Source organism: Protopterus annectens, chromosome 13.part0 (assembly GCF_019279795.1).
Source record: "Protopterus annectens isolate FY-2018-M chromosome 13.part0, PAN1.0, whole genome shotgun sequence".
NCBI classification, from domain to species: Eukaryota; Metazoa; Chordata; order Ceratodontiformes; family Protopteridae; genus Protopterus; species Protopterus annectens.
The window spans coordinates 734,941,995-734,954,175 of NC_056747.1; the positions used below are offsets into that span (position 1 = coordinate 734,941,995).

General features: G+C 38.1%; 1 protein-coding gene across 1 annotated transcript in view; it reads left to right on the forward strand.

Moving 5' to 3' along the window:
• Positions 1 to 6,321: 6,321 nt before the first annotated feature.
• The window catches only part of TRAF4 (TNF receptor associated factor 4), a 220,852-nt gene continuing 214,992 nt past the window's right edge, over positions 6,322 to 12,181 (forward strand). The window contains exon 1 of the mRNA XM_044054420.1: positions 6,322 to 6,904. Within this exon, the coding sequence (XP_043910355.1) occupies positions 6,762 to 6,904 (143 nt within the window). The 5' untranslated portion in view covers positions 6,322 to 6,761. The remainder of the gene's footprint in view (positions 6,905 to 12,181) is intronic.

Sequence of the window (12,181 nt, forward strand, 5' to 3'; positions counted from 1 at the left end):
CCTTAACAAAGGGTATCCAATCCTATGGTGTAATGTTACTATTATCCAAATCGTAGTCTAACCAATAGCAAGGCTATTTAGGAGTGGCCTGTACAGTGTCACCATATAGGTATGCAAGTACTCTAAAAGCTTAAATATCTCCAAAACAGACTCCTCACAATTAAAATATTTAAATATATTTAATAATAAATAGAAGAACAAGAAAATACTAAATATGTATTCACAGTGACTTTGAGTTCAAAATCACAGGAAATATTTAAAACAACATTGCAGGACAGTCTCAAATAAATAAAGAAAACATCTAAGCTATGCTTTTCTATATTCCTATCTGAATGTAAAATAGTTACTATGCTTTAAAACTTACAGCAAGGCAAGTGCAGAAGGTGGTGATGAGCAGATGTTCTTGTTAGCTCAAAGACAAAATACAAACTGCACAGTCTCTTTCTCTCTCTCTCTCTCTCTCTCTGAGAGAGTTCTTAAATTAATATCAAATATTACTGCTGGGTTAGCTTGGATGACATCAGTTTTTGTCACCTGACTTCAGTTCCCAAGCTAAACCCCCTTTTGTCAGAAACTAACAGAATTTAACATCTCTGTGTGAAAAATACATAGCCTTCAGATGCTTGCTCAGAGCTATGCAGCTGTTAGGAGGTCATGAAGCAATAAAACAACTGCATCTCAAACCTATTAATTACTTCTCTTCCAAGACAATACAAAAACGTCTAGCTCTAGACATTGTGTCTGCTACTGAACAGAAACTGAGAGAGAACTTTTATAGCACAATTGTAAAACAATTAAATTTCAACTTATTTTCTTGAAGTTTTGCAAGTTAACTCTGTATGTTCTAATTCCTACTGTTAAAACATATACATTTGTACAGGTATATAGTTTATATACATTTCTGATATTTTCCATTAGGGTACACTGTGGACACATCCTTGAAGCTCAGTACTGTACAAACCCTGTTCAACACACACGTCTGTACCAGTAGTTTAATATACACATAACCTATAGTTCTAATACATTTATAAGACAAGCATATGAATCATGTTGATATTCACAAATGACATAGGATTATTTACAAAATTTGGTACTTTTCCATTATTAGTGCAACACTTGTAACACTGTATCATGCGCAGACAATGATCGCACAGCTGTTTGCCCTGAAGTAGTTGTTTGGAAAGACAACGAAAAAGACGTTAAGGTGCTGCACTGTTTTTTCACTCGTGAACCACTCTGTGTCTGAGTCATGATCTTTGGGACAAAAGTAGTAAGCACACATCTGAGTAACAGACTTGATATTGTCTGTAAAAATGCCTGCTAGGGCAAAATCAGTTTTCCACATTAACTTTCAGGTGCTAATAGGACTCTGCCCCTTTTGTTGTGCCTTGGGATCTCTGTTACATTTATCATGTTCAGCTGCATACTCCTTAAGAGGGGAATAAAGCAAATCATCGTAAATTATTTAGTGCAGGAAAAAGGTGACTGTTACTTTGACCAGTTAATGCTCCCATTGCTTCTGATATTTTTTGCAGTTTGACTAATTACAAGGCAGTCCAAAAAGGCTACTTAATGTGTATGTCTTTGTCTTTTGAAACAACCGCTTTACTAAGCACACATCTGAGTTTCAGACTTGATATTCTCTCAAAAAATGCCTGCCAGGGCAAAATTAGATTTTCCATTAACTTGCAGTTGATAACAGATGGATTTCAACTCTGCACCCTTTTGTTGTGCTTTGGCATCTCTGTTACATTTAACTTTGTTCAGAATGCACAGGCTGACATGTTCAGCAGTTTAATCCTTAATAGGGAAAACAAAGCAAATACTCGTAAATTATTTAATGTAGGACAAACATAACAGTTGTTGGTTTGACCAGTCAGTGCTCCCATTTTTTCTTACATTTTCTCAGTTTGAGTCGGTGCAAGGCAGTAAAAAAGGGTGCTTCCTGTCGGTTTCCTGGACTTTCGAAATAACCACTTCAGTGCTTACAGCTGTGCGAGCGCTAGCATTTTATAAGTGTTGCCCCGATAACGGAAAAATACCCAAAATTCCAGACAGCTGGGCTGGCAGTATTTCCCTTTTGTTACAGACTCAACAAAAGGCACGCTGATTATAATCTCAAAACTCCAGAAATCTATCCATTCTCTACAAACAAACTCCACTCCACTAAACACAGCTTCTCTGTAACAGCACCTCAAACCTGGGAAGCAACCACAGCAGATGTCAGAAACACTAATCCCTACCCTAAGTTCAGAAAGGAACTGATCAAATACTTGTTAAAAGAAGTTGCAGGCAAATGTCATTCCACCCAGGGCACCACCTAATATCAGTCCATGCTCACCAAAGTCAGGACTAAATTTATATCCTAATCTTTGTAGCTACTTTATGTTAACCACACACACACACACACACACACACACACACACACACACACACACACACTTACTATGTCCTACTCTACCTCAGTCTTTCCTACCCTTTCACACCCCACATTACCCCATTTTTCTTTTTTCTCCCCAATCTCTCCTCCATAGCTTTTTAATTAAACTAGTGATAAGAACAGAGAATAAATAAGGTATCTAAGTACTGTACACACACTATATGTACAATGCTATCTTCTGAAGAAAACACTGCTGTAAACATTGCTACTTTCTTCCTCAGATTTGTATCTTATTTTTTCCCTATATCCAATAATTGCTTTTGTTTCTTGCATTTGTCGTTTTTTTTTTTTTTTTTTTTTTTTTTTTAATATTGATCCACTTTTAGCATTTGTATAGTCCCCTGACATAGCTCTCAACCTCTTAGCACAACAAATCTGTACAAAGACAAAAATAATGGGGGGGGGGGCAAAACCCCCAAACTAGGGACAAATGTTAAATATTGCTCTTATAAACTTAAAAAGTTGAATAAAAGGAAGTCTGTTACCATGCATTTTCTGAAAAATATGAAGTATGAAACTCAAATGCCTGCTATTATTATTTTTTAATTCAGTCTTCACTGATTTGCCACAAAAAAAATCCAGAAAGACACAAATTTTACAAGGAACGGAACAAACATATGGGCAAAAATCCGGACATTTTTCAAAAATCTGGACAGTTGAGAGGTATGGAACTAAGTCTGAAAACGGTCCGTATGGAGCAGTGCTTTATTCCAGTTAATAAAGATTAAATAACATAAAATCACGAGGGAGCATGTGGAGGCCACTGCACAGGAGACGAACATCCTGGATGCGTGCCTCACTCACTAGATCGTACACTACTACCAATTTGGAGCAAATACTTAACTGCTAGAGGGAGTAAACATAAACAGAGCTGATCGTGAGAAGATAAGCATGTTCTCTTCCAAATGAGTTTGGGATACCTTTACTGACAGACAAAGCATCTACAAAGTCGGGTACAGTACATTTTTGCAATGACTAAGAGGCATCAAATAACAGATCTGAAGGGGAAAAGAGAATTATATAGGTATTTATTTCCATTTGTTAATGAGGATAGAACGCTGAAAATGACCTTTTTCATATTCAGCCTTTGACCAACTGTGAACAGTTCTTCACTCAAGAAGTGCAGAAACATGCTCAGTAATCCACTGAAGAATTATATTACAAAAATATAATTGCAGCGTCCCTTTGGGAAGAGTGGGGTCTAAACTGTTTCATTCGAGGATATAACATCAACTTTATACACAAACACAATCCTACCTTATTACGAGTAGGAAGGCAATAGTATAACTCAATAGTCTCGTTGAAGAGCAGAAAAGCCCTTACACAGTTTTGTGGTAGGTCTCATCTAGAGACAACTTTTCTCTCCTGTCTTCTTAATTCTGCTTTACTGGAAACAATTTAGAGCCCTTCCTGTCGTCTGAAGTTAACACTACCTATATTAAGACAGGCTTTATTCTTTGCTGATACAAAAGAGGAATAGCCTACGAGGTGTGAATGTGGTGTTAACACATCAGCGTATATAATTTAGTAGTGTCTGTAAAATAGGTGCGCAGTCTGTCGCCGTCTGGAAGTAAATTTATGAAATATATATTCGTTAATTGAACTTTTGACGTTTAAAGGTATAGATCACGTGCCATGTGTGTGCCTCTGAGGAGCTAGACTCAATTTACCCTGCATGATGAATGTCTTTTTAGGCGCGAAATAGGACATGCCTTCTCTGAGAATCGGGCACTTTTGCCCCCGTCACATGCCTCTAATTCGTGTATAATTTTTTAACTGTGGATTTGTAAAGACAACAGTGTGGTGGTGTCGTCCATAGACGCAAAATGTGTAGTGATACGACTCAGTCTAAACGTAACTTAAAAATAGATCAGACTGCTAGTAGGGTTGCCACATGTCCCACTTTGCGAGGGGCCACTTTGGGCATTTGAAAAGGTGGCAACCCTAATTAGCTTACTGATGGAAGCGGCACTTTCTCGTTTTAGATAATATTGGGGTAAACGGGCAAAAACTTGGGGGAAACAGTGGAACTGTATAAAAATAGTAGAAAGACATGCTAAGGAGCAGTTTAGTAATGTAAACGTCACATGTCATAATTCTGAGCAAACGGATAAAATGTGACCTGCTAACAGCTTAACAACTTCCAACTAAAAACTGGGGATAACGGAGAACGGTGTAAACCTTGGATCTATATGACTGTCACTGTCGGACTCGTAAGTGACACCCCGACCCCATATGCAAAATGAGGAAAAAAGGGGTTGTGGCTGGATGGATAACTGTGGACTGCAGTAGTGTGTTTGCGTACTGCTTAGAATGTTACGGCATTAGCGTAGTTTTGACAGCTGATCTATGTTGTTGTAACAAAGTAAGCCTCATCACAGTTTATAAAAAGTAGTGTAAAAAATAATAAACAGAAAACACACTACTGCAGTTTCGTGCTCTGCATTATCGCCCTAAAAGCGATAAAGCCACAAAAAAGTCGCTATGTAAGAAACAGTTTGTGAGGCAGGCATGCATTACTTACACAGGACATTGCGGGGGGTCATTCTATACAAATGAAATATACTTTGGAAACAGAAATGTTTTGTTTCGTGTGTAATTGCATTAGTATGGGATAGACAGAAGTGGTAATGAAACAGAGAATTGGAGGGGCTAGCTGAAGCAGAGGGAAGACAAAATGCTTCCTTCTACAAGAAAAAAATGGTGTGCATGTCCATGTATGTTTTCCTGCTGTCTTTTCATACAGGCCACTTTTGTGAGTACCACAATGGCACATCAACACCCAACCTGCTGAATGCAAATTAGCTAATCGTAAAAGATCAAACACCAAATCAGCATACACATAAACTCTATTAAGAAGTTATTGGGAGAATAACAGAGTAATGACAAGCAACATTTATTTATTACCCAAGATAAAAAAAATATATGTCACATAATCTGCCTTTGTGTTCTGACGTCAATCCTCAAGACTTCCAGAAATATGAATTAATGAGAAACAGGCTGAAAACGAGACAAAAAAATCTGGACATTTGAGGGCTATGCCTGCGAGATATGTATTTGCTCAGGAAGTCAAGACAAAGCCAAAAATATTTGGGTGGCGGGCCCCAAATCGAGGGCAAGTTTTAAGCTTTACTTCACTGAGTGATAGGTTTGTGTCAACATTATGCATTTTCTTAGCAATAACAAGTATTCTCTGGTATTACTGACGGACTGTAATCGTCGGTAATTTACTAGAAAATTTAGAAACCGTTACGAGGGAAGACAATATGAGGCGATGCTTTAGGTAAGAGGTGTGCTGTTTGATGGCTGATATTGACTGTTACTCGAAGGTGGGGTTGACAAGATACGCTCCGAATTTAGTAAGCTTGTTTTAAAAACGACTTGCACTTAGAACGAAGCAAAGCTAAATTCCCCCAAAACAAAAGTTATGTTAATATATCTAAAGCATATCTGATGAAACGTGACAATGAGCACTGTGTGACTGACACAGATGAAGGCAAACAAATATGCAGCTGATCCCAACTGTCTCCTATTGTTTATGCGTAGCTCATCCCACGGAATACGGATACGTAATAATGTACAGTCCGATCTGAAAAGCCTATCTTCCCTGACGACAGACAGCGCCATCATGGGTGCATTCACCAGTATCGTGCCATTTCGTCATTAAACGTTACATCTTAAGGTCAAGTCTTGTCTTCTTTTCGGTGCATGTTCTCCCTCAGACAGACTTGAAAACTAGGAAAAATATGTTGCAGAGTGAAGTTGGCAGGTTTTAGGACCTGGAAGAAATTTCTAGGACAGGATCGGTACTGCCTCTTCCTCCTCCCTCCACACGAGAGGGCGGTACTCCCCTACCTTTCTGGCTAGCAGGAGGGAGCTCCTAGGTCAGTCAGTTTCTGAGAGTTGCTCTCCAAGGGTGTTAGTTACACACTCAGGGAAAAAAAAAAAAACAGAAGCAGCCCGACATGCAACGTTAACAGATTAGTAATACATTATCAGCTGGGGTTGTCACTGTAAATTAAAAAAATAAATGACCACCTGTAGCTCTACCTTAAGAGAGGACAGTTGCCGGAGCTCCTCTTGTAGCCTGCGGGAATAACTGCTTAGTAATATTCAAAATATACTGAATTGTGGTTTTGTTAAAGTGAACGTGTAGGGGGAACCCGTACGTCTTCAACCTTACTTACTGCTACCAGCTCATGCGTTGTGTGGAACATACCCAACACTTTTTACGCACGGACACTTTTTAAGGAGGATCTACGGTGTTGGGGACAGCCGCTTGTCGAGGGTTCTGTTCTGCGATCCTGTCACGTTACTGAAGATGCCAGGATTTGATTATAAGTTTTTGGAAAAACCGAAACGGAGATTTCTTTGTCCACTTTGCAATAAGTCCATGCGAGATCCCGTGAAGGTGTCTACCTGCGGGCACCGGTTCTGTGATACCTGCCTGCAGGAATTCCTCAGGTGAGTGACTGTGTGTAGTAGTGAAGTGAGTAATACTAATCGTGTTTCATGCACATAGATCCAGTCCAGAGAAGGTACAAGCCGAAGATAATGGATTATGTTGTAAAAAGCTAGGATGAACGTATGCATTTGACACCCAAACCAAAATGTTATTAAAATGCAAACCAAAATAGGAAAATATAAACAAGGGCAGAGACTCCATGCATCCTTTCAACCTGTGAGGGTGTTGAGAATAAAGGAGGCAAAATGTTAGGGGGAAACAAAACAATTGACATATAGCGTGGACAGTATTGGGGACTTGATCTTATTGTGTTAGAATATATGAATATAAACTATATTAAAGTAGAACTCTGTACTGTATATTGCAGAGGGTTGAAGTGGATACTTTTAAAAATACCTAGGTTGGCGTAAGAAGAGCTATTTCTTTGTACTGACTGTTGTCCTGTCAGCTTCGGAAACAGCTTCTCAGTTTAAAGCAGCTGTGCTCTCTGTAGGTGCTCCACTTGTATAACGTGTTGTTTTTAGATACATTTTTAGGGGCGTGAAATGTTATATAGTGTTGAGTTGATCACGCCGAGGGTTTTTTAACTATTGCCTTACCCAGTGGTTTGAAATAATGACATCCGTGCTATATTGGTGCCTTTTGAATAATGCATGTTGTGTGTGTGTCTGTTATCTGTCTATCAGTTTTTGACCGGGTAAGGGGACTGGTGACAGTACAGGATGCTTTTCAGCCGCGTCCCGAACCAGAAAGGCAAAGACAATAAACGTTACTTCAACAACCTTTAAAGAATTTACACATCGGGATACAACTGAAGAGTATTAACACATTTACAAAATATTCCAAATCGTAATGCATTTAAACAACATACACCCGCACTGTAGCTTTCACTAAGACAAATATAAAAATGGGCAGTGTAGATTTGTTTGTGTATTTTATGAGTGAAAAAAACAGGCAGATATTAGTTGTGAAGCTGTATTAGTGGGGTGGGATTACATGTATGACAAAATAGAAATAAATCAGTATAAACAGTGTGCCATCTGGTTTGGTGTGGATAGTTCTGATCCCTTGGAGAACACTGACCGCTTTGTAATTTTAGTAGGGATGGGGAGCACTTTTCATTTGGGCTGTTCAAAAGAGTTCAGCGGTGTATAAGTCAACAACTAAGAAACTACCTGAAAATAAAGTGAGCTAAAATGTAAAAGAAACATTCTAGCCAGTAACCAATAGGATTCTTCTTTGCAGAGTGGGGACTTAATAACCTGCTGTAGAAAATAAGTGGTTGGTTATGAAAGGAGATAAACGATACAGAGCAACCAGATTAGGTTTCATATAGGCAACTTGCATTTTTATGGAGATACATGGGAATGGCTTAAATATCACATGAAGTTAGTAGATACAATGTGATGACATAATGTTTTTATGTAATTTTGTTTTTAACCGTTATTTGGAGTTAATGGACTGCTGTTAATCTTAGATGAACTTGCAAGATCTAGGGCTTTCAAAACCTCTGAAAGTCTGTTCAGCCCCGAAGGCAGATGACAACAACTTGCTGTCACAGTACTTGTCAAACAGAAGGCTTTGAAGTTTATGTTGTCAAAAAACAGAAGGGTGCAAAGTTTAATCCTCATTTCTTGATAAATGGCAAGTTACCTCACTGGTTACTTTTACAAGTGCCCTTTATCCCCTACATATGCCTTTTATCCTTTCAGCTTTTCTTCACTTATTATTAACAGGTCCCAGTATTTGACACTAATTACCTAATTTGAGTAACTACTAGTTGCATTATTAGCCTGCGTTTGTTAAATCTTAAAAAACACTATTTTTGAAATATTTAATCGAAGCACTTTACCAGATTGTTAAGTGTCAGTCACAATCCCCAGATATAACCCCTTTAATGTCTTAATTTTGGTTGGAAGATAATCCAAGCTGATGCCGGATGTTCATTCATTAGCTTATGAAAAGACTGATCCCTTTTGTCTTTTTTGTTGTCACCACACTGATTTTTTTTTGTGCAGCTGCATTTGAGATAGCTGCTATTTATATATTTGTTTATTTTTCATCTCTTTGGAGTCAGGTCCAAAGACCCAATTTAAGTACCTGCAGTTTACTCTATTGATATTTTGTTTAGTTTTCATGTCTATAATTGAATCAGATCTACAAAATCCAATTCTCTGTTTTCAGAGATGACACAGGAGTTTGGGTTGGTGAACTGAGTTACCTGGAAATTGCATTAGTGAAACAGCTCACAGGAAACAATGCTGTCAAAATATATGTGACTTAGCAAGCTTCCAACTTCACTTGTTTAGTACATAGCTCTTGAAGTTATTTGTCTGTTAACAGTGACATACCAAATGAGGTACATTTTAGCACTAGCATTGTAAGCAGTAAGGAGATATGTTAAATCGGAAGCTGCAGTCTTTGGGATGACAAACCAGCATTCCTTCAGTCTGTTCCAATTGATAATTTTAGTGGTGATTACAAATTCCACATTCATCTAATCTTCCATTCAGTTGCCTCTCATTTAATAGAATAGAATAGTTAATGAATGTTTTTTTCAGTTTAAGTTTTAGTTGTCTTTGATACGATTTTCCCTTGTTAAACTATGCAGTTTTGTCAAAACTGCATTCTCCCATCAACACAAAACTGGCAATTTATGAAATGGCAATTAAAGGAAGTGATTTTTTTCTGAAAGTTGTGGTTATTATGAAAGAAGAATAATGGAACTGGACAGACATTGTTCTAGTGAGAGACAATTGTCCTGGTACCCGGATCATCACATTTGTTTTCAACCATCTCATATTTTTGCGGTGGTCCAGCTGAATTGACATAGTAGTGCCCAGGGGTTGGAAGTCAGATAGTGAGACTGATATTGCTTTTTGGATTGAGTATAGAAAAGTTTATGGCATTAAGTATACAGTATAGTGAAGAGAAAGGTTTTTATGCATGTGTGTGTGTATATATTTATATATGTATATGAGATAACGTGGTCCCTCTATAAACTTTCATCATGCTTATGTCACCTAACTTGAGGCTGAATATTGTGATGGGTTGCAAAGTAAGGGTGACTTGAGGAGACATTTGATAAACTTAAACTGAACTGCAGATATTAGACAGTCAATTAAACAAGGGTGCTTGACATTATTAATGGGACAGATCTTTCTTTGTGCAGGTACAAGGATTGAAATGTGCTTAAAGCTTTGTTGAAAAATGTTGGTGAGAAGATAAATGTGATTTGGAAATTGTTGGGTCTGTATTGAATGAGCTACTGGATCATTTAGTAAATGGGCTTCATATACAAAATTTCTGGTACTTTTCCATTAAACCCGTACCACTTGGCGGGGGTCTGGTTGGCTCTTGCCATATTTCCTCGGCTTATTTCCTGGAACACTGATAAAGATGAAATGAACAGAAAGAAGGTAGTGATATGTATTCTATTTATGTTTTATTTAATCTTTGTCAGTGTCCCAGGAAATAAGTCAAACCAAAGTGCCGACGGCTTCTGCCGAAAGTACCGCAGGTAGTTAGAATGACAGAAATTCTGTTAGCATGCATGTTGCGAAGGAAACGAAATATGAATCGGAAATGTGTCATTATTTATTAACTTCAATCCTCATTCAGCCCTCCAGAAATTGCGAGGAAACCACAACTTTAACGAGGAACAGACCAAAATATCAGGCAGAAATGCAAAAGTCTGAACAGCTGAGAGGTGTGGGTGTATTTCCAGTTGATACCCATACCTTCCTATGGCCTCCCGATATCGTTTTGTGCTGTAATCCCTGATCAAGAAGCTTGTTAATTACTGATGGCCAACAAATGAGCAAGCAGCTCACGGAGACCAAAGTGGCATTAAGATTGCTTATCTAGGGAGCACCAGTGCAACTATTAACCCTTGTTCTTCCTTTATTTCACATTTCTTCACATCTTTTGAAACTATTAAGTGTTGTCAGCTGAAACCTTAGAAGATACTGAAGAGAACTGTCACTGACACTCGTACAATAAATAGTACAGTGTAATACTGAGTTTTACTTACATTGCTCGCTAAACATGCAGACGCCAAGTGGTAGGGGTTTAACAGAAAAGTACCAAATTTCCAATAACAATACATACTGATGATTATATGAGGATCTATGTATGCAGTGGGGGGGTGCTAAATACAGCCAAAATGTAGCAGGACTTACCTTTGAGTATGGAGTTGTAGAGTCATGAAAGTGCTGGACACCATGTTCCATTGTTTTCTACCATTATAAGCGGCAGAGTAAGGCTTTGGGCTGTTAGACATCATTTGAAGCTCACTGAGTTTTGTGACGGTTTTATATGAAATGAGGATTATTAGGTTCTGTGAACGCTAGGTGGGTTACCTGTAATAATGTGGATGGAGTTGCTTGGGATGGTTGATATAACCTGATATATCTTATGTGTAAAGTATAGTTGATTCATGAAAAGAGTACCAACGTGCATGTATTTATTTTATTTATGGGGATTTATTAACTATGTAGGACGAGGTAAGCCCACATGGTTAGTTTTCAGCAATGATCCAAGAGCCATGGTCTAGGTTACCAATATACATAGTGCTACACATTGTGCAGGTGGAGGTGTGAAAATCAACACATATTCACCTGGATGTAGGTCATTAGCAGCTTATGTCTCTTTACAATCTGATAAATGGCGCCGAGCTGGTAACCTCCTACTAGAGTACTCTGCATTTGTAGAGATCTCATTAGCATAATAACATAGATGATGCATTTCAGAGATGAACAACAAAAATGGTTTATGGTGTAGAAAAAGCCATATAAGTATAAACTAAAACTGCCAGTATATGTAGTCCAGAGGAATGTAAGTTGTTCAACTACATTAGAAACATTTGTACTGTAAAGAGAATCCATACAGTCAGAGATTTATTAAAACAAGAGGACACAGTTTGAATGTGCAAGGCTGGTACTTCATGGGAGATGTATTGAAGAATTACTTTGCGGAAAGGTTATGGTTGATTGCAACACTCTTATTAAAGAAGCAGTCACTGTAAAGTCAAAAACAGAAAAAGAAAACCGTGATTGAATTTGAGAATGCATATAGGCTTAATGTCATCTGGTAGTGAATGTCAGGCTTGTTTGTTGTAGAGTTTGATAGTTCACTTTAGGTAATCTTTAAGCAATAGTTATCTGTTCTAACTTAACCTTTTTTGGGGAGGTGCCAGATAGATTTCAACAATGCATGGTGCTTCCTCACAGCACTCACAGGTTCATGGATTCATAGGACTGCTAGGCTAGCTGCCC